We start from the raw sequence: 25008 nt of genomic DNA on the forward strand, positions 1-25008 counted from the left end.
TTCCCATTCGTATTCCCATTCCCATTCCCATTCCTATTCCCATTCCCATTTCCATTCCCCAGCCCATTCCCATTCCCATTGCGATTCCCATTCCCATTCCTCGACCCATTCCCATTTCCATTCTCGTGCCCATTCCCATTCCTTCGCCCATTCCCATTCCTATTCCTATTCTCAATCCCCAGTCCCATTGCACGACCCACGCCCATTCCCATTCCAATTTCTATTCCTATTCCCATTCCCATTCCAATTTCTATTCCTATTCCCATTCCCATTCCCTAGTCCATTCCCATAACGATTCCCCAAACCCCAAAACCCCAAATGCAAAAACTTCAAAACCCCAAATCCCAAACCCTAAAACCCAAATCCCAGACCCCATCCCCTAAACCGTAAAACCTTAAAACCACATACATCAAACGGTAAACCCCAAACCCTAATCCCAAAAACAACAAACCTAAAAACCCCAAACACAAACACACCATACCCCAAATCCCAAACCCTAAACCCTAACCCAAAGACAAGAAACACTAAAACCCAAACACCAAACCCCAGACTTAAAACCTCATACCCCAATTACTTAGTCCAAGATCCTAAACTCTAGACCCTAGTCATAAAACCCCAAACCCTAAACCCCAAAAGCCAAAGACTCTAAACACCAAAACCCAAACCGTTAATCCCAAACCCCAAAACCTTAAATCCCAAACCTAAAAACCCAAAACCCCAAACCCAACACCTAATGTAAAACAACTTAACCCGAAACCCCCAAACCTAAAAACCCCAAACCACAAACCCCAAATCCTAAACCCAAAACCCTCGAACCTCGAACCCAAAACCCCAAATCGTAAACCTCCAAACCCCAATAGAAAAGTTATAGACAACAGTCTTGGCTTCGTCCCTATGAAATTTCATTATTTCCCTATGAAAGAACACTAACGAATGCAAGCGTAAGGAAAAAAACTTGTTGAAATTTATCCTAAATAAAAGAATATTTCAATTTTTGAAAAAGAAGTCATTTTAACAAAATTTAACTTCAAACTAATCTTCATACTCACGAGTTAGTAGTACGAATTCATTATGACTAGTGGGGAAAAATATTTCGAGATGGGTTCGGGCCACATTTCACAAAGAGGTACAACTATTAGAAATGTAAAATTTTAACTATTTCAATTAGAATGATTATTACTGCTTGAAAACTACTTTTCTCTTAATATAACTAACAGAAAAGTGATGCACAATGGTCTTGGCTTTGTTCTTGTGAAATTTCATGATTTTTTGAGATGTGTAGGGTGAGATTTTAAGAGAAAACTAACGAGAGCAAGAGTAAGAAAAAACTTTAAAAAGAAGGATATATTCAATTTTTTTAATTAGGGGGATATTTTAACCAAATTTAATGCAAGTCCAATCTTTATATTCACGACTTAGTAGTACAAATTCATTGTGACTAGTGGCAAAAAATATTTCGAGATGGGTCCAGGCCACATTTCACAAACGGGTACCATTATCGAAAATGTGAGATTTTCACTATTTTGATTAAAATGATTGTTAGTTCATGAAAACTACTTTATCTCTCAATGTGTCCCATAGAAAAGTGATGCACAACGGTCTTGGCTTCATCCTTGTGAAATTTCATGATTTGTCGAGATGTGTAGGGTGAGATTTTAACAAAACACTAACAGGTGTAAGAGTAACGAAAAAACTTGTTAAAATTTACCCTGAAAAGAAGAATATTTAAAATTTTTAAATTAGGGGCCATTTTAACAAAATTTAACGCTAATCCAATTTTCAAATTCACGTTTTAGGAGTAAGAATTCATTCTGACTACTGGAGAAAAATATTTCGAGATGGGGCCTGGCCATATTTCACAAAGGGGTACTATTATCAAAAATGTGAGATTTTCACTATTTCGATTAAAATGATTATTAGTGCATGAAAGCTAGTTTATATCTCAACGTGTCCAATAGAAAAGTCATGCACGACAGTCTTTGTTTCGTCGTCGAAAAGTTGCACGATTTTTCGAGATGTGTAGGGTGAGATTTTAGCAGAACACTAACGAGTGTAAGATGATGGAAAAAACTTGCTAAAATATACCTTGAAAAGAAGAATATTTTCAATTTTTTAATTAGGGGGCCATTTTAACAAAATTTAACTTGAATCCAATCATCATATTCATGTCTTAGTAGTACAAATTCTTGTGAATAGTGGCAAAAAATATTCTACGATGGGTCCGGGGCCACATTTCACAATGGGGTACCACTATCAGAAATGTGTGATTTTCACTATTTCAATTAAAATAATTATTAGTGCATGAAAACTACTTTATCTCGCGACATGTGCATTGGAAAATTGATGCACAACATTCTTTGCTTAATCCTCATAAATTTTCATAATTTTTTAGATGTGTAGGGTGAGATTTTAACAGAACACTAACAAGTGTAAGAGTAAAAAAAGAACTTGTTAAAATTTACCCTCTAAAATGGGATATTTTAAATTTTTTAATTAAGGGGCCATTTTAACAAAATTTCATGCGAAAGCAATCTTCATATTCAATTCTTAGGGTGGAAATTAATATCTGCCATTACATTCGTTGATTCGTATTCTCTAAGGTTAACACGTATCATCCTCTAAAGTGTCAGCCAAATTTTTATCAATTTTTTATGCATTTTAAATTTTATATTATTTTCATTCCAATTAGCATTGCTTTTAACCGTGAACCCTGAACCCTAAACTCCACACCTAAACCCTCAAACCCATAAACCGTATAACAGTAAACCCTAAATCCTAAACGCTAGAACCCAAACCCCAAACCCCAACACCCAACACCCTGAACCCTAACCCCTGAACACAGACCCTTAGGTGGCATTTGGTTAGAGGTAATGAAATGGAATGGAAAAAAAATAATTTTCATTCCATTCTTTTCTTTAGTTTCTTTTTAGAGTATTAGAATGTTATTCTAATAGAATGCCCTTTCAACAATTTTGGTGGAATGAATATTTAATTTCGAAATGGAAGGAACGACAATTATCATGTAACAAGAGAAAAAAATTTAATGATTTTTATCAAATTTTTTATGCATTTTAAATTTTATTTTATTCAATTCTCATTCGCATTCCCCTAAACCATAAACCCTAAACCCCGAACCCCTACCCCTACCCCCAACCCTGCCCCAAACCCTAACCTCTAACCCCTAAGCCCCAACCCCAACAGCAACCGTAAACCCTAAACCCTAAACCTAAACCCCAAACCCTAAACCCCAAACCCCAAACCCCAATTCCCATTCCCATTCAAGACCCATTCCCACTCCCATTCCCATTCCAATTCCCATTCTTATTCCCATTCCCATTCCCATTCCCTTCGCATTCCCATTCCCATTCCCATTCCCCAGCTAACTCCTATTCCCATTCCCTGGCCCATTCCCATTCCCATTTCCATTCGCATTCCTAATCCCATTCCCATTCCAATTCATATTCCTACTCCCTTTCCCTAGCCCATGCCCATTTCTATACCCATTCCCATTCCCATTCTCATTCCTATTCACATTCCATTCCATTCCACAGCCCATTCGATTCCATTCCATTCCAATTCACATCCCCATCCCCATTCCCAATCTCATTCCCATTAGCATTGCCTTTGCCATTCCCCGACCCATTCCCATTCCCATTCACATTCCCATTCCTATTTGCTTTCGCATTCCCATTTCAATTCCCCGTCCCATTCCCATTCGTATTCCCATTCCCATTCCTATTCCCTTTCCCATTCTGATTCCCTAGCCCATTCCCATTTCCATTCCTCGGCATATTCCCACTCCCATTACAATTCCCCGACCCATTCCCATTTCAATTCTCGTTCCCATTCCCATTCCCTGGCCCATTCCCATTCGTATTCCTATTCCCAATCCCCATTCCCATTCCCTGACCCATGCCCATTCCCATTCCAATTTCCATTCCTATTCCCATTCCCATTCCCCAGCCCATTCTTATAGAGATTCCCCAAACCCGAAAAACCCAAATACCAAAACTGCAAAACCCGAAACCCGAAACCCTAAAACCCAAAACCCAAACCCCAACCCCTAAACCCCAAAACCCATAAACCGTAAAAGCTTAAAACCCCAAACATCAAACCCTAAACCCCAAACCCTAATCCGTAAAAATAGCAAACCTAAAAACCCCAAACACGAAAACACCATACCCCAAACCCCAAACCCTAACCCAAAAACCCTAAACCCTAAAACCCAAACACCAAACCCCACACTTAAAACCTCATACCCCAAAATACTTGGTCCAAGATCCAAAACTCTAGACCCTAGTCACAAAACCCCAAACCCAAAACCTCAAACCCCAAAAGCCAAAGACTCTAAACACCAAAACCCAAACCGTTAATCCCAAACCCCAAAACCTTAAATCCCAAACCTAAAAACCCAAGACCCCAAACTCAAAACCCCAAACCCAAAAACCTAATGTAAAACAACTTAACCCCAAACCTCCAAACCTAAAAACCCCAAACCACAAACCCCAAATCCTAAACTAAGAACCCCAAATCGAAAACCCCCAAACCCCAATAGAAAAGTTATAGACAACGGTCTTGGCTTCGTCCGTATGAAATTTCACCATTTTTTAACATGTGTAAGGTTAGATTTTGAAAGAACACTAACGACTATAAGAGTAAGGAAAAACCTTGTTGAAATTTATCCTAAATAATAGAATATTTCAATTTTTGAAAAAGGAGTCATTATAACAAAATTTAACTTCAAACCAATCTTCATATTCAAGTGTTAGTAGTACGAATTCATTGTGACTAGTGGGGAAAAATATTTCGAGATGGGTCCGGGCCACATTTAACAAAGGGGTACAACTATTAGAAATATATAATTTTAACTATTTCAATTAGAATGATTATTACTTCTTGAAAACTACTTTTTCTCTTAATATAACTTACAGAAAAGTGATGCACAATGGTCTTGGCTTTGTGCTTGTGAAATTTCTTTATTTTTTGAGATGTGTAGGGTGAGATTTTAATAGAAAACTAACGAGTGTAAAAGTAAGAAAAAACTTTAAAAAGAAGGATATATTCATTTTTTTTAATTAGGGGGTATTTTAACAAAATTTAATGCAAATCCAATCTTTATATTCATGACTTAGAAGTACGAATTCATTGTGACTAGTGGCAAAAAATATTTCGAGATGGGTCTGGGCCACATTTCACAAATGGGTACCACTATCAAAAATGTGAGATTTTAACTATTTTGATTAAAATGATTGTTAGTTCATGAAAACTACTTTATCTCTCAATGTGTCTGAATAGAAAAGTGATGCACAACGGTCTTAACTTCATCCTTGTTAAATTTCATGATTTTTCGAGATGTTTAGGGTGAGATTTTAACAGAACACTAACGAGTGTAAGAGTAACGAAAAAACTTCTTAAAATTTACCCTGAAAAGAAGAATATTTTAAATCTGTAAATTAGGGGGCCATTTTAACTAAATTTAAGGCTAATTCAATTTTCAAATTCATGTCTTAGAAGTAAGAATTCATTGTGACTAGTGGAGAATAATATTTTGAGATGGGACCTGGCCATATTTCACAAAGGGGTACCACTATCAAAAATGTGAGATTTTTACTATTTAGATTAAAATGATTGTTAGTGCATGAAAACTAGTTTCTATCTCAATGTGTCCAATAGAAATGTCATGCACGACCGTCTTTGTTTCCTCCTTGAAAAGTTTCACGATTTTTTGAGATATGTAGGGTGATATTTTAGCAGAACACTAACGAGTGTAAGATGATGGAAAAAACTTGTTAAAATATACCTTGAAAAGAAGATTATTTTCAATTTTTTAATTAGGGGGCCATTTTAACAAAATTTAACTTGACTCCAATCTTCATATTCATGTCTTAGTAATACAAATTCTTGTGACTAGTGGCAAAAAATATTCTATGATGGGTCCGGGCGACATTCCACAAAGGGGTACACACTACCAGAAATGTGTGATTTTCACTGTTTCGATTAAAATTATTGTTAGTGCATGAAAACTACTTTATCTCGCGATGTGTCCATTAGAAAATTGATGCACAACATTCTTGGCTTCATCCTCATTAATTTTCACAATTTTTGAGATGTGTAGGGTGAGATTTTAACAGAACACGAACGAGTGTAAAAGTAAAAAAAGAACTTGTTAAAATTTACCCTGTAAAGAAGGATATTTTCAATTTTTTAATTAAGGGGCCATTTTAACAAAATTTCACGTGATAGCAATCTTCATATTCAATTCTTAGGGTAGAAATTAATATCTGCCATTACATTCGTTGATTCGTATTCTCTAAGGTTAACTCGCGTCATCCTCTAAAGTGTCAGCCGAATTTTGGGTATAACAGAAGGAACGACCATTCCAATGTAACAGTAGAAAAAAAAAATAATGATTTTTATCAATTTTTTATGCATTTTAAATTTTATATTATTTTCATTCCTATTCACATTCCCCTGAACCCTAAAACCCACACTCCTAAACCCTCAAACCATTAAACCGTAAAACACTAAACCCTAAATCCTAAACGCTAGAACCCAGACCCCAAACCCCAACACCCAACACCCTGAACCCTAACCCCTGAACACAGACCCTTAGATGGCATTTTGTTTGAGGTAATGAAATGGAATGGAAAAGAAATCATTTTCATTCCATTATTTTATTTAGTTTCTTTTTAAAGTATTAGAATGTCATTCCAAAAGAATGCCCTTTTAACACATTTGGTGGAATGAATATTCTATTTCGAAATTGAAAGAACGACAACTATCATGTAACTAGAGAAAAATTTAATGATTTTTATAAAATTTTGTATGCATTTTAAATTTTATTTTATTCAATTATCATTCCCATTCCCCTAAACGCTAAACCCTGAACTGTAAACTTTGAACCCTAACCCCTGAACCCCTGATCCCAAACCTCTACCCCTACCCCTACCCCCAACCCTACCCTAAACCCTAACCTCTAACCCCTAAACCCCAACCCCAACAACAACCGTAAACCGTAAACCCCAATTCCCATTCCCCGACCCCATTCCCACTCCCATTCCCATTCCAATTCCCATTCTTATTCCCATTCCCAATCCCATCCCCATCTCCATTCCCATTGCCATTCCCATTCCCATTCCCATTCCCTTTGCATTCCCATTCCCATTCCCCGGCCCACTCCTATTTCAATTCCTATTCCCTGGCCCATTCTCAATACCAATCCCATTCGCATTCCCATTCCCATTCCCATTCCCATTCCCATTTTTATACCCATTCCCACCCATTCCCATTCCCATTCTCATTCCTATTCACATTCCCATTCCCATTCCCATTCCCTGTCCCATTCTGATTCCCATTCCAATTCCCATTCCCATCACCATTCCCGTTAGCATTGTCATTCCAATTCCCCGACCCATTCCCATTCCCATTCCCATTCCTATTTGCATTCGCATTCCCATTCCCATTCCCATTCGAATTTCCATTCCCATTTCCATCCCCATTTCCATTCCCCAGCCCATTCCCATTCCCATTGGGATTCCCATTCCCATTCCTTAACCCCTTCCCATTTCCATTCTCGTTCCCATTCCCATTCCCATTCCCTGGCCCATTCCCATTCCTATTCCTATTCTCAATCCCCATTCCCATTCCTCGACCCATGCCCATTCGCATTCCAATTTCTATTCCTATTCCCATTCCCATTCCCATAACGATTCCCCAAACCCCAAAACCCCAATTGCCAAAACTACAAAACCCCAAACCCTAAACCCTAAAACCCAAATCCCAAACCCCAACCCCTAAACCGTAAAATCTTAAAACCCCATACATCAAACCCTAAACCCCAAACCCTAATCCCAAAAACAGCAAACCTAAAATCCCCAAACACAAAAACACCATACCCTAAATCCCAAACCCCAAACCCTAACCCTAAACCCGAAACCCTAAAACCCAAACACCAAACCCCACACTTAAAACCTCATACCCCAAATACTTGGTCCAAGATCCTAAACTCTAGATCCTAGTCAAAAACCCCAAACCCCAAAAGCCAAAGACTCTAAACACCAAAACCCAAACCGTTAATCCCAAACCCCAAAACCTTAAATCCCAAACCTAAAAACCCAAAACCCCAAACTCAAAACCCCAAACCCAAACACCTAATGTAAAATAACTTAACCCCAAACCAAAAAACCTAAAAACCGCAAACCACAAACCCCAAATCCTAAACCCAAAACCCTCGAACCTCGAACCCAAAACCCCAAATCCTAAACCCCCAAACCCCAATAGAAAAGTTATAGACAACGATCTTGCTTCGTCGCTACGAAATTTCACTATTTTTTAAGATGTGTAGGGTGAGATTTTGAAAGCACACTAACGACTGTAAGAGTAAGGAAAAAACTTGTTGAAATTTATCCTAAATAAATGAATATTTAAACTTTTGAAATAGGAGTCATTTTAACAAAATTTAACTTCAAACCAATCTTCATATTCACGTGTTAGTAGTACGAATTCACTGTGACTAGTGCGTAAAAATATTTCGAGATGGGTCCGGGCCAAATTTCACAAAGGGGTACAACTATTAGAAATGTAAAATTTCAACTATTTCAATTAGAATGATTATTACTGCTTGAAAACTACTTTTTCTCTTAATATAACTAACAGAAAAGTGATGCCCAATGGTCTTGGCTTTGTGCTTGTGAAATTTCATTATTTTTTGAGATGTGTAGGGTGAGATTTTAAGAGAAAACTAACGAGTGCAAGAGTAAGAAAAAACTTTAAAAATAAGGATATATTCAAATTTTTTTAATTAGGGGGATATTTTAACCAAATTTAATGCAAATCCAATCTTTATATTCATGACTTAGTAGTACGAATTCATTGTGACTAGTGGCAAAAAATATTTCGAAATGGGTCCGGGCCACATTTCACAAACGGGTACCATTATCAAAAATGTGAGATTTTCACTATTTTGATTAAAAGGATTGTTAGTTCATGAAAACTACTTTATCTCTGAACGTGTCCCATAGAAAAGTGATGCATAACAATCTTGGCTTCATCCTTGTGAAATTTCATGATTTTCGAGATGTGTAAAGTGAAATTTTAACAGAACACTAACGAGTGTAAGAGTAACGAAAAAACTTGTTAAAATTTACCCTGAAATGAAGAATATTTTAAATTTTTAAATTAGGGGGCATTTTAAAAAGAATTTAACGCTAATCCAATTTTCATATTCACGTCTTAGTAGTAAGAATTCATTGTGACTAGTGGAGAAAAATATTTCGAGATGGGGCCTGGCCATATTTCACAAAGGGGTACCACTATCAAAAATTTGAAATTTCCACTATTTCGATTAAAATCATTATTAGTGCATGAAAACTAGTTTATATCTCAATGTTTCTAATAGAAAAGTGATGCACGACAGTCTTTGTTTCGTCCTTGAAAAGTTTCACGATTTTTGAAGATGTGTAGGGTGAGATTTTAGCAGAACACTAACGAGTGTAAGATGATGGAAAAAACTTGTTAAAATATACCTTGAAAAGAAGAATATTTTCAATTTTTTAATTAGGGGGCCATTTTAACAAAATTTAACTTGACTCCAATCTTCATATTCATGTCTTAGTAGTACAAATTTTTGTGACTAGTGGCAAAAAATATTCTATGATGGGTCCGGGCGACATTCCACAAAGGGGTACACACTACCAGAAATGTGTGATTTTCACTGTTTCGATTAAAATTATTGTTAGTGCATGAAAACTACTTTATCTCGCGATGTGTCCATTTGAAAATTGATGCACAACATTCTTGGCTTCATCCTCATAAATTTTCACAATTTTTGAGATGTGTAGGGTGAGATTTTAACAGAACACGAACGAGTGTAAGAGTAAAAAAAGAACTTGTTAAAATTTACCCTGTAAAGAAGGATATTTTAAATTTTTTAATTAAGGGGCCATTTTAACAAAATTTCACGTGAAAGCAATCTCCATATTCATTTCTTAGGGTAGAAATTAATATCTGCCATTACATTCGTTGATTCGTATTCTCTAAGGTTAACACACGTCATCCTCTAAAGTGCGAGATGAATTTACGGTATAAAAGAAGGAAAGACCATTCCAATGTAACCTTAGAAAAAAATTAATGATTTTTATCAATTTTTTATGGATTTTAAATTTTATATTATTTTCATTCCTATTCCCATTCCCTTGAACCCTAAAACCCACACTCCTAAACCCTCAAACCATTAAACCGTAAAACACTAAACTCTAAATCCTAAACGCTAGAACCCAAAACCCAAACCCCAACACCCAACACCCTGAACCCTAACCCCTGAACACAGACCCTTAGATGGCATTTTGTTTGAGGTAATGAAATGGAATGGATAAGAAATCATTTTCATTCCATTCTTTTATTTAGTTTCTTTTTAAAGTATTAGAATGTCATTCCAATAGAATGCCCTTTTAACACATTTGGAGGAATGAATATTCTATTTCGAAATTGAAAGAACGACAACTATCATGTAACTAGAGAAAAATTTAATGATTTTTATAAAATTTTGTATGCATTTTAAATTTTATTTTATTCAATTATCATTCCCATTCCCTTAAACCCTAAACCCTGAACTGTAAACTTTGAACCCTGACCCCTGAACCCCTGATCCCAAACCTCTACCACTACCCCTACCCCTACCCCCAACCCTACCCCAAACCCTAACCTCTAACCCCTAAACCCCAACCCCAACAACAACCGTAAACCGTAAACCCCAAACCCTAAACCCCAATTCCCATTCCACGACCCATTCCCACTCCCATTCCAATTTCAATTCCCATTCCCAATCCCATCGCCATCTCCATTCCCATTCCCATTCCCATTCCCTTCGCATTCCCATTCTCATTCCCCGGCCCACTCCTATTTCAATTCCCATTCCCTGGCCCATTCCCAATACCAATCCCATTCGCATTCCTATTCCCATTCCTATTCCCATTCCCATTCCCATTCCCATTTTTATACCCATTCCCACCCATTCCCATTCTCATTCCTATTCACATTCACATTCCCATTCCCATTCCTTGGCCCATTCTGATTCCCATTCCAATTCCCATTCCCATCCCCATTCCCGTTAGCGTTGTCATTCCCATTCCCCGACCCATTCCCATTCCCATTCCCATTCCTATTTGCATTCGCATTCCCATTCCCATTCCCATTCGTATTCCCATCCCCATTTCCATTCCCCAGCCCATTCCCATTCCCATTGGGATTCCCATTCCCATTCCTTGACCCCTTCCCATTTCCATTCTCGTTCCCATTCCCATTCCCATTCCCTGGCCCATTCCCAATCCCATCCCCATCTCCATTCCCATTGCCATTCCCATTCCCATTCCCTTCGCATTCCCATTCCCACTCCCCGGCCCACTCCTATTTCAAATCCCATTCCTTGGCCAATTCCCATTCCCAATCCCATTCGCATTCTATTCCATTCTCTTCCGTTCCATTCCATTCCCATTTTTATACCCATTCCCACCCATTCCCATTCCCATTCTCATTCCTATTCACATTCCCATAACCATTCCCATTCCCTAGCCCACTCTGATTCCCATTCCAATTCCCATTCCCATCCCCATTCCCGTTAGCATTGGCATTCCCATTCCCCGACCCATTCCCATTCCCATTCCCATTCCTATTTGCATTCGCATTCGCATTCCCATTCGTATTCCCATTCCCATTCCCATCCCCATTTCCATTCCCCAGCCCATTCCCATTCCCATTGGGATTCCCATTCCCATTCCTCGACCCCTTCCCATTTCCATTCTCGTTCCCATTCCCATTCCCATTCCCTGGCCCATTCCCATTCCTATTCCTATTCTCAATCCCCATTCCCATTCCTCGACCCATGCCCATTCCCATTCCAATTGCTATTCCTATTCCCATTCCCATTCCCATAACGATTCCCCAAACCCCAAAACCCCAAATGCCAAAACTACAAAACCTCAAACCCAAAACCCTAAAACCCAAATCCCAAACCCCAACCCAAAAACCGTAAAATCTTAAAACCTCATACATCAAACCCTAAACCCCAAACCCTAATCCCAAAAACAGCAAACCTAAAAACCCCAAACACAAAAACACCATACCCTAAATCCCAAACCCCAAACCCTAACCCTAAACCCGAAACCCTAAAACCCAAACCCCACACTTAAAACCTCATACCCCAAATACTTGGTCCAAGATCCTAAACTCTAGATCCTAGTCAAAAAACCCCAAACCCCAAAAGCCAAAGACTCTAAACATTAAAACCCAAACCGTTAATCCCAAATCCCAAAACCTTAAATCCCAAACCTAAAAACCCAAAACCCCAAACCCAAACACCTAATGTAAAATAACTTAACCCCAAACCCCCAAACCTAAAAACCCCAAACCACAAACCCCAAATCCTAAACCCAAAACCCTCGAACCTCGAACCCAAAACCCCAAATCCTAAACCCCCAAACCCCAATAGAAAAGTTATAGACAACGATCTTGCTTCGTCGCTACGAAATTTCACTATTTTTTAAGATGTGTAGGGTGAGATTTCGAAAGAACACTAACGACTGTAAGAGTAAGGAAAAAACTTGTTGAAATTTATCCTAAATAAAAGAATATTTAAACTTTTGAAATAGGAGTCATTTTAACAAAATTTAACTTCAAAGCAATCTTCATATTCACGTGTTAGTAGTACGAATTCACTGTGACTAGTGCGTAAAAATATTTCGAGATGGGTCCGGGCCAAATTTCACAAAGGGGTACAACTATTAGAAATGTAAAATTTTAACTATTTCAATTAGAATGATTATTACTGCTTGAAAACTACTTTTTCTCTTAATATAACTAACAGAAAAGTGATGCACAATGGTCTTGGCTTTGTGCTTGTGAAATTTCATTATTTTTTGAGATGTGTAGGGTGAGATTTTAAGAGAAAACTAACGAGTGCAAGAGTAAGAAAAAACTTTAAAAAGAAGGATATATTCAAATTTTTTTAATTAGGGGGATATTTTAACCAAATTTAATGCAAATCCAATCTTTATATTCATGACTTAGTAGTACGAATTCATTGTGACTAGTGGCAAAAAATATTTCGAGATGGGTCTGGGCCACATTTCACAAACGGGTACCATTATCAAAAATGTGAGATTTTCACTATTTTGATTAAAATGATTGTTAGTTCATGAAAACTACTTTATCTCTCAACGTGTCCCATAGAAAAGTGTTGCACAACAGTCTTGGCTTCATCCTTGTGAAATTTCATGATTTTTCGAGATGTGTAAGGTGAAATTTTAACAGAACACTAACGAGTGTAAGAGTAACGAAAAAACTTGTTAAAATTTACCCTGAAATGAAGAATATTTTTAATTTTTAAATTAGGGGGCCATTTTAAAAAAAATTTAACGCTAATCCAATGTCTTAGTAGTAAGAATTCATTGTGACTAGCGGAGAAAAATATTTCGAGATGGGGCCTGGCCATATTTCACAAAGGGGCACCACTATCAAAAATTTGAAATTTCCACTATTTCGATTAAAATCATTTTTAGTACATGAAAACTTGTTTATATCTCAATGTTTCCAATAGAAAAGTGATGCACGACAGTCTTTGTTTCGTCCTTGAAAAGTTTCACGATTTTTCAAGATGTGTAGGGTGAGATTTTAGCAGAACACTAACGAGTGTAAGATGATGGAAAAAACTTGTTAAAATATACTTTGAAAAGAAGAATATTTTTAATTTTTTAATTGGGGGACCATTTTAACAAAATTTAACTTGAATCCAATCTTCATATTCACTTCTTAGTAGTACAAATTCTTGTGACTAGTGGCAAAAAAATATTCTACGATGGGTCCGGGCCACATTTCACAAAGGGGTACCACTATCAGAAATGTGTGATTTTCACTATTTCGATTAAAATTATTAGTAGTGCATGAAAACTACTTTATCTCGCAACGTGTCCATTAGAAAATTGATGCACAATATTCTTGGCTTCATTCTCATAAAATTTCACAATTTTTGAGATGTGTAGGGTAAGATTTTAACAGAACACTAACGAGTGTAAGAGGAAAGAAAGAACTTGTTAAAATTTACCCTGTAAAGAAGAATATTTTTAATTTTTGAAATAAGGGGCCATTTTAACAAAATTTCACGCGAAAGCAATCTTCATATTGAATTCTTAGAGTACAAATTAATATTCACCATTACATTCGTTGATTCTTATTCGCTAAGGTTAACACGCGTCATCCTCTAAAGTGCCAGCCGGAGTTGGGGTATAACAGAAGGAAAGACCATTCTAATGTAACAATAGAAAAAATTAATGATTTTTATCAACTTTTTATGCATTTTAAATGTTATAGTATTTTCATTCCTATTCCCATTCCCCTGAACCGTGAACCCTGAACCCTAAACCAAAAATCCCTAAACCCCTAAACCCCCAAACACCATACCCTAACCCCAACACCCAACACCCTGAACCCTAACCCTTGAATACAGACCCTTAGGTGGCATTTGGTTAGAGGTAATGAAATGGAATGGAAAAGAAATAATTTTCATTCCATTCTAATAGAATACCCTTTCAACCATTTTGGCGGAATGAATATTCAATTTCGAAGTGAAAGGAACGACAATTATCATGTAACAAGAGAAAAAATTTAATGATTTTTATCAAATATTTTATGCATTTTAAATTTTATTTTATTCAATTCAAATTCCCATTCCCCTAAACCCTAAACCTTGAACCCTAACCCCTGAACCCCTAATCCCAAACCCCTACCCCTACCCCTACCCCCAACCCTACCCCAAACCCTAACCTCTAACCCCTAAACCCCAACCCCAACAGAAACCCTAAACCCTGAACCCTAAACCTAAACCCCAAATCCTAAACCCCAAACCCCAAATCCCATTCCCATTCCCATTCCCCGACCCATTCCCACTACCATTCCCATTCCAATTCCAATTCTTATTCCCATTCCCATTCCCTTTACCATTCCCATTCCCATCCCCATCCCCATTCCCATTGTCGTTCCCATTCCAACTCCCATTCCCTTCGCATTCCCATTCCCATTCCCATTCCCTGGCCCAATCCTATTCCCATTCCCTGGCCCATTCCCATTCCCATTTGCACTCGCATTTCTAATCCCATTCCTATTCCCATTCCCATTCCCATTCCAATTCACATTCCCATTCTCTTTCCGAAGCCCATTCCCATTCTCATTCCTATTCACATTCCCATTCCCATTCCCGTTCCCTGGCCCATTCCGATTCCGATTCCCATTTCCATCCCCATTCCCATTCCCCGACCCATTCCCATTCACATTCCCATTCCTATTTGCTTTCGCATTCCCATTCCCATTCCCCGTCCCATTCCCATTCGTATTCCCATTCCCATTCCTATTCCCATTAACATTCCTATTCCCTTTCCCATTCTGATTCCCATTCCCATTGCCATTCCCATTCCTATTCCCATTAACATTCCTATTCCCTTTCCCATTCTGATTCCCATTCCCATTGCCATTCCCATTCGCATTCCCCGACCCATTCACATTTCTCTTCTCGTTCCCATTCCCATTCCCTGGCCCATTCCCATTCCTATTCCTATTCCCATTCCCTGACCCATGCCCTTTCACATTCCAATTCCCATTCCTATTCCCATTCCATTCCCAAGCCTATTCTAACTATATATTACTAACTCAAAAAGAAAAAGAGAAATAAAAAAAGTTAAAAGAATAAAGTTGTAACAACAAATTTCATGAAAAAAAAATAATGTAATAATACAGAAAGATAAACCAAGTTGTCAAAACTAAGTAAAAAAAAATCGTAATACAAAAGCATATTGAGGTGTTGAAATTATTTTGCTTATTGGAATTAGGTTAATGTTTTGTTGTTTTTTCTGTTACTTTGCACTTATATTTTTGTTATTTTATAGTTGTTTTCATGTTATTTGTTAAGTTGTTCTAATGTTGTTTTTTAGTTGTTTTTGAGTTGATTTTATTAAACTAAAATACAATATTTTTATTATAATTTTAAAACTTTAAACACAATATTTTCGTAAAGTTATTAGTACAATAAATAAAAATATAAAAAACTCCGTGTTTCGTTAATTTTATAAACTTTTCCTCATTTTATAGTATTTTTGTAAATTCTCCTAATAAAAAATACAACTCTAAAACAAATTAGAAAGTGTACTACAATATTGATGGAACTAGCTGACTACTTGACTAATAAGGCTCTACCAGCCTCTCGTTTTCTCCAGCTCTGCTCCAAACTCACAGTGCTAGCTCCTGATGAGTTTGAGGAGGATGATAAACCATAGTGTATACTTGTAATTTGTTAGATTTAATTCTTCCATTAGTAAGCCTAGTGTACAAACTATCTTCTTATAGTGTATATATATATATATATAGTGCTACAATATATAAACTAACTTTGTATAATGTATTTCGTTAAGTAGCAATATTGATCATCAATACAACATAGACGTTCTATCTCTCAATTTCTTCTCCATTCAGAAAGACATGCATGAAATCAACTTGCTAAACTAATAAAATAATAACTTTAAGCCTTGCTTGCTTCATGGATTAGATCATTCACCAAAGCATTAATAATATATCTTCCAATATAACCTAACTATGGGTAGGTGTACGTACACATATTGGATAGATTGTATCTTTTTACTTACTAAAAGTTTATCTGTTTCACATTTATATCAAGTCTAATTTGCTGAAATTGAAATATTGATGAAATGGTTTGACACTGAATTAAATATAAAAGAAAACATTTTGAAACCTTAATAATGTATAGATATGTGCTTTTATAACTGATTTTGATTGTTCCAAAGTCAAAACTGCTCAAACAATAATTAATATATATTGTACACATGTAGTGTAACACATATGAATTAGGCAAGATATTTTAGCTAGCTAGCTACTAATGAAAGACAAATAAACAACTAACTTAACACAACAAGTCGATTATTTGACCACTTTTTTCAGTTAATTAACCAAACACCTCTCAATCATTTTTGGTTCGTTGGGGTTCTTTCGATGCCAATAAATAAAAAATATATATATTTATGTGTTCGCTGACTATTTATTATCATGTCAAAATCCGCTGTACGACGGAATTTAATTGATAATTAAACATAAATTGTTTCAAATTTCATCACTCATCAACCTAACCCACATGTTGAATTCTTACTACTTTTAAAAGGACTTTACGTGTCGATAGTTTTGGCAACAATACACCAACGTCCTACTTATATAGTAAACAAAATCAAAAGGAAGAGAAATCCAAAACCATTAATTCCACTAATAACTACCAAACTACTTTTTTTTTTATGTCTTTTATGGGGAGATAATGTTAGTTTTTTATTGACTAAGGTACATATTGGGACACCTTTAATGAAATTGACAAGGAAAAATCTAAAATTTACTTGGACTGATCGGTCCGAGGAAAGTTTCTAAGAGTTAAAGCAACGACTGGTCACTGTTCCAGTACTAATTCTTCCTTCTGATAAGGAAAAATTGTTGTATATTGTGATGCTTTCAGACTAGGTCTAAGCTGTGTATTAATGCAAGTTGAAAAGGTAATAGCCTATGCTTCTCAATAGCTGAAAGAGTATGAACAGAGGTACCCTACTCATAATCTGTAACATGCTGCAATGGTATTTGCATTAAAAATTTGGCGGCATTACCTATATGGGAAAAAATGTGAATTATACACCGATCATAAAAACTTGAAGTATTTCTTCACTTAGAAGGATCAGGATAGACAGAGATGATGGCTTGAGTTGGTGAATGATTATGATTTTAAAATCCTTTATCATCCTAGATAGGCCAATGTGATAATAGATGCCCTGCGCAAAAAAGGCCAAGGACAAGTATGTAACATGAAACAAATTTCAAAGCAACTAGGAGATGAAATGACAAAAGCCAATCTTGAGTTGGTTGTGGGATAATTAGCCAACATTACTTTGCAATTCACATTAATAGAAAGAATCAGTAAATTCTCAGCATGGAGATTCAGAATAAAGTTTTAACTGGTAAGACTGAGGATTTTATCGTGGATGAAAGTGGTATGTTATGGTTTATGAACCGAGTATGTGTTCCTACATGGATGATGATATCAAGAAAGAGATTTTGGATGAATCCCATATCACTCCTTACTTTGTACGTCCAGGTACGACTAAGATGTACTAAAATTAAAATCCATCTATTGGTAGCCATGTATGAAAAATGATATAGTATTATATGTTTCACGGTGTCTGACATGTCAATAAGTAAAAGCAGACCATCAGAGCCCTACGAGATTGTTACAATTGTTAAATCTTCTGAAATTGGAATAGGAAGATATTACCCTGGACTTCGTGGTGAATTACCTATGACTATGGGGAAATATGATTCTATGTGGTAATAATTGACATGTATACAAAGTTAGCTCATTTCTTACCTGTTTCAACAAACTTCTCCATTGATTAATATGCTGAATTATATGTTAGAAAAATAATTCTTCTTCATGGTGCTCCAAATTCTATAGTACGTATCTGACAGAGATCTGAAGTTCACAGAGAGTCTACATCGAGCTATGGGTACACAGTTAAACTTAAGCACAACATTTCATTCTCAGACAGATAGACAGTCTGAAAGGACTATTCAGATTTTTGAAGACGTATTATGTGCATATGTATTAGAATTTGAAGGATCTTAGGTAAAGTACCTTCCCTTGATCGAGTTTCTTACAACAACAACTGCTAATCAACTATCGGGATGACTCCGTATGAACTATTATATGGAAGATTACACAGGTCACCTATTCAATGGGATGAATTACGCGAGAAGAAGTTCTTAGGTCACGAAGTTGTTCAACAAATGAGTGAGGCAATTGACCAAATTAGAGCTCGGGTGCTTGGTGCTCAAAATAGATAGAAGAGTTATGTAGATCCAAAACGGTGGAATGTCTACTTTTAGGTTCCAGATATGGTATTCCTCCATATTTTACCTATGAAAGGAGTAAAATGCTTTGGAAAGAGAGGGAAACTAAGCCAGTGGTTCACTGGGCCTTTTGAAATCCTAAAGAGGATAGGGCAAGTGGCGTACAGGTTAGCTATACCCCAACGTTAGCAACCGTACATAATTTGTTTCATGTTTTGATGCTACGGAAAGTATGTGTCAGACTAATCTCACATTTTGAGTTACGAAGCCTCGGAAATGCAGTAAAATCTCTCATATGAAGAACAACCAGTTGAGATACTTGATAGAAGAGATAAGGTCTTAAGGAACAAGACATTGGTACTAGTGTAAGTGTTATGGAAGAACAACAAGGTCGAAGAGGTGACCTAGGAGTGGGAATCGGATATGAGGTACAAACTATTCAAGTAAATTTCATGACAAGATTTCTATAAGGAGGAGATAACTGTAATATCTTAAATTTTAAAAATGGATTAGAAGCCCTAATTAACTTAATTAAGATACTAATGTAGGATTATATATATTTTAATACAATCCATAATATGATATTATTAGTGAATATTTAAATTAAAGACCATATTTATGTGTTAGTAGTATTTTTGTAAGTTTGACCTGAAAATTAAGGGTAAAATTATAATTTTAATATATTTTGTGTAAAAGGACTACATTATTATGTAGTATGTTCGCTTTTATTGTGTTACTAGTTAATATCGGCAAGTTTGTGTAGTATAGTCACAATCGAGTATTTTGGCTCGAACTTAATTCGTGGTCCAAAATTCATAAGTTATGTTGTTAGGATAATAACATGAAATATCTGGGATTATATAATTATATGTGTAATTTAAATGACCTCTATGCCCTTGGTGATTAAATACATTGATTTTTGGCTTTAGGAGCGAAATGGTCATTTGACCAAATATTAGCAAAAGAATGTATAAGTTAATTTCAGTTTTTATGTTAGAATTTTTTTGGCTTTGAGAGCTCCATTGACCTTCTTCCCCTTCTCCTTATCTCTTCAAACTTTGTTCTTGATTTGTGAAGGATTTTGCTATTTGAAGGGGTTTTGGTTGTGGAATTGTAATCAAGCTTTGGAAATGATCATCATTTGAGGTAGTTTGAATCTCTTTTCTGTTGAATTAATCTCTGAAAATTTATATGATTGAAATGAATTGCATGAGGTTGTGGAATGGTATAATTATGATAATTATGGTTTGGTTTTATATTGATATTGTTATAGATGCTAGGTTAGATATTTCGTTTCTTTAGTTGAGCATGAAATTTGAATTTTAGGTTATTTGCTTAGTGTTGATTTTTTTTTGGTTGTCAAATGTTAAAATTGAACTAAGATTTGTGCTTGGTTTTCTAAGCTTTAAATTATGTGAATTTTAGGATGTTAAACTTAGTTATGGAAGTGTTTTAAGCATGTTGTTGTGGTGTAGTGTGCTTGTAAACACTTTATTTTAGCATGAAAACTTATTGCATGATTTATGTGATATTGGAGTTGAATTGGTAAAATTTTCGAAGTTGTAAAAAAATATAGTTTTATGGGTTTTCAAGCCCAGTCGCCGCGACTAGGCTTATGGTCGTCGTGGCAAGACCCTATTTGAAAACATAGGATGCCCCTATTAGGATTCGTCGCTGTGACCCCATGGCAAAAATTCGATGCGACGACCCTGCGACGATATTTCAATTTTTTTCGTTTGTATTAGGCATAACTTTTGACTCTGAACTCCTTTTTACGTTCTTTATATCATTAGAAAGCTCATAAGGAGCTCTATTACTCGGTCTAGAGTTAGACTGCTAAATATTTATATTTATTGAATGTGATATAGGGATTAACCCTATTTTATATAAATTTAAGATTTTGACTAGGAATGCTGACACTTGCAAAATTCTCCTCATAAATTAGAACTCAGGGTAAAACAGTGAACTAAACGTACATATAATATAGCACAATAGCGTTTGTTTGTTTTATAGTTATTTTAATAGAAATATGAGTTAAGGTTTACCCTAAGTTTTCTATGATTAAGCATGTATTTATAATATTTGTGAGTAAATTAAAATAGTTATGCGATTATGGCATAACTAGGTTAGAATCAGTGACTAGAATCGAGGTAAATCCTATTATGACATTATACATATAAAATAGATGTGTGAGCGTAACATGTGAAATCTATGCTAGGTAAATATTAGATGCAGAGGTATCATTATAAATGAAATAATGTAATACAATAGTGTAATGGCATGTTTATCTATGTAGGGACGTATTGTATGATATGTATACTATATGCTCATGTTATATTTATTTTACAATCTTGCTAGGCCTTGACTCACAGATGCTCTATTTTGTAGGCAAATGTAAAGAAATATCGAGTCAACCATGAGTTCGAAGGTTTTGAAGATGAATTATACATGTTCCAGCCAAGCTAGACCACGAGGGTTAGGTCCAATAGGAAGATTGTATAGAAATCTTATTTTATTGCTTAGGTCGGCTTGTATGTAAATTACTTGTAATATTTTGCAAAATAAAATTTTACGGGATCTTGGATATGTATTTATATTACTTCGGTTTTAAGTTAAAGATAAATTTTATTATTACAAGCTATTTTATTCAATTAAGTTATTTTATTTTAATCAATTGGCTTATTGATCCCAATTAACGGGGATTAGCATAATATAATTAGGGCACATTCCTTTAATCAAGGCATTACTTTAATAATAGACTTCAATTATAATTTGATGGGCTGTAAATATAATGCCCCATACCACGGTTGGAAATTCTACTCTTTTCTATGAAATGTTATCTCGTGAGGCATTTGAGTTGGTTACCTTATGGTGGTTTTAGTATGATCGAAACTCACTACTATTTGGTAACATGCAGTCAAGCTTAGATATTGTTCCAGAGTTAGCCCATAATCACCTATTAGAATTCAAAGAGCATGTTCGGCGGGGTCTTTAGTTGGGACTGTGCAATTCAAACCATGTTTTCCAGCGATCATATTCGGTGGATGCCACCACTTCCTGAGTCCTTTGCTCTTACGACTGATGCTCAAATGGTTCTTGGGAGGGGCTTTGTCGGGTTGGTTGGAGTGATACGGGATGCTGCAGGTGCAGTTTGGCTAGTTTGGTCATCTAGTGTTTTAGGTGACTTTTCTGTTAATGTGGCGGAGCCGCTTGCAATTAGACTGGGGTTGACTCTTGCGCATCAATTTGATTTTAGTATTTTTGATTATTAATAGTGATCCTATTGTGGCTATTGGTTGGATTAATAGTCCTCACTCAAATTTTATTTTTCAGTCTATTTTATAATATATTAATTTATTTATTAGATGTTTTTGGTGATGGATATTGTAGTGTTATTCTGCTGCAAATGCAAATAGTGTTGTCACACACTAGCCTGTGTTATTATTATAAAAGAGTATATATGAACGGATGCTTGTTCATAATCTTTGAGTTTTTTTTATAATAATAGATTTATCTTAATGAATTGCGTTTTTTATTAAAAAATATATATTTGTATATATAATGCCCCATATACCATGGGCGAAGGCCGAGTATCATAGATAACTATACCTTTAGTGGTCAGTCACATGTATTATATGTTACACAAATATATTAATTCCCACGAAAAACGTATTAAGAATAATAGTACTTTTAACTCAAACACATCATATTCACATGGTGCAATTCAAAACAAAGTACGCCTACTCGACCTTGAATAAAAAAATAGACCAGTTGGAGTAAGAATATATATATTATTACATGTTCGATACTACAAAATAAGATTAAGACCACTTGGATTACATATATCCCTATCTTCAAATTACAAGTGAAATTGTTACATGTACACAATTAAATTAAAAAAGAAAAAGAAAAAACGTCCAAGTGTTTATTAGACTTAGAAAGTAAAATAGTAGTCTAGAAGTGTTTAATAGCGTACGCGTGCGAGGGATAGCAGAGAGAGCGGTAGACCCAAAAGTCAACAGGTCAAACCAAGAACAAAAATGTTAATGAAAAAAGTTTATTATTATTTTAATGTGTTGAAAGTTAGAATTTTTAATACTATGTTATATTAAACTATTATCTTCTTGTTCTTCTCATTGAGTTGTGCCGCGTTCAATCACATACATCATCCTAATATATGTGCGTCACTTTTCTTCTCACTTGGATTATGATCTTTTCAGTCAAATCTCCCAATCTGTACGCTTCCTATATATACTCCTTATTCTATCATCTCACTCAAATTAAACAAACCCCAAACAATAATTAATTAAACACATACTCTTCTCTCCATACTAATCCAAACTCTCTCACTCTTTCTCTTTTGCTAATAAAGTCTATCCGTATATATAATTAACTACATAAAAAAATGGATGTTCACATGGGAGATCAGTTATATGGATCAGTAATTACAAGTATTGATCATGATCATGATCAATTACATAGTAGTGAAGAAGATCATCATCGTCAATTGGATTTAAGGAAAGGTCCATGGACAGTTGAGGAAGATAACATGCTTTTCAATTATGTCTCCATCCATGGCGAAGGTCGCTGGAACTCCCTTGCCCGCCATGCAGGTACTTTTTACTTCTTTCTTGATCATTTCAAACCCATAAATAATTTTCAGACCTTTATTATTTCTAGACCAAAAGTTCAAAGCTTTCTGGTTATGCACGTATGAAATTAAATTAGATTTTTATCAGTGTACCATTTTCCTTAATTGCTCTCTAAATTAATTAATTAATTGTTATTAACAATAATACAGGTCTAAAAAGAACTGGTAAGAGCTGTAGATTGAGATGGTTAAACTACTTGCGACCAAGTGTTCGAAGAGGAAATATTACCCTTCAAGAACAACTTCTTATTCTTGAACTTCATTCTCGTTGGGGTAACAGGTACTGCTAATATTGTCTAATTAATACTTTTTCTTTTTTATTTATTTAATTATATTTTATTTAGTGTGAGAAATGATTATATATCTGAATGGGATGTTGATATATAGAATTGATTTTTTTTTTTTTTTGGAAAAAGGTGGTCCAAAATAGCCCAATATCTTCCTGGAAGGACGGACAATGAGATCAAGAACTATTGGCGAACCAGAGTGCAAAAGCAAGCTAAGCAACTCAAATGTGACGTCAACAGTAAGCAATTCCAAGACGCCATGCGTTATGTTTGGATTCCCCGTTTAGTTGAGCGGATTCAATCGGGTCGATCCGACCCATCTCCAGCCGGTCTGCCCGTTTCCACTGGATCTAACACCCAAGTCTATGACTGGGCCAACCCGAAACCAATGCCCGACATGTCTGGGTCTTCATCAGATACGTCAGAGGCACAACTCTCCTCGGTTTCGGATCTTACCGAATGCGGCCAACCGATGGGAACAGGGTCGGGTGGGTCATTCCAGTATGGGCCGGATATCCAAGTAAATGCACAAAACGAGACTTGGTTAAGTGGTGGGGACTCATCATTAGAGAATTGGTGGAGCGAGGAGGATCTACAGTTTCTGGAGACTGCTTTGCTATGACTTTATTATTAAGTTAAAATTATGTCCAATAATAGTAACAAACACAACATCACAAGAATTTTCTTACGTGACGCATTTGAGATTCCATGACACACACAATTTAAATATTTATATATAGGTAATAGCTGATAGGGAGAGGGAAAAATCAAGAACATATACACTAAACTCTTTTTTTTTTTTTGCTTAGGGGTATTTATCTGCCAAAAATGTTGGCCATAACTTTACTTTGTTCAATTGGTTTTTTTTTTTTTTTTTTTTTAATTTCAGTATTAATTTAATTAGCTTTCTTGTGGAATTGATATTCGTCTTCCTTGTACGTAATTAAATAATAAATAGAGAGAGAGAGATCAAGAGATCATTATGAAGCCTAGCATGATGACTAATAATATTATCTTATATTTTTTTTTATCATAATTAAAGATCGATATTATTGTTATTGGTTCATATGTATTCATATATGTACAGTATGCACTTGCACTTTTATTTAAGGAACAATAAGAATAAATAGTATTCTA

General features: G+C 35.6%; 1 protein-coding gene across 1 annotated transcript; it reads left to right on the forward strand.

Annotated features, from left to right (window-relative positions):
* The first annotated feature begins 23152 nt into the window (after positions 1-23152).
* LOC115699128 (transcription factor MYB78) lies at positions 23153-24668 on the forward strand. Its single transcript, XM_030626400.2, has 3 exons — positions 23153-23546; positions 23735-23864; positions 24001-24668. The coding sequence occupies exons 1-3, from the start codon at positions 23339-23341 to the stop codon at positions 24491-24493; spliced, it is 831 nt and encodes a 276-aa protein (XP_030482260.2). The 5' UTR covers positions 23153-23338; the 3' UTR covers positions 24494-24668.
* The last annotated feature ends 340 nt before the right edge of the window (positions 24669-25008 follow it).

Source organism: Cannabis sativa, unplaced genomic scaffold, assembly GCF_029168945.1.
Source record: "Cannabis sativa cultivar Pink pepper isolate KNU-18-1 unplaced genomic scaffold, ASM2916894v1 Contig3, whole genome shotgun sequence".
NCBI classification, from domain to species: domain Eukaryota; kingdom Viridiplantae; phylum Streptophyta; class Magnoliopsida; order Rosales; family Cannabaceae; genus Cannabis; species Cannabis sativa.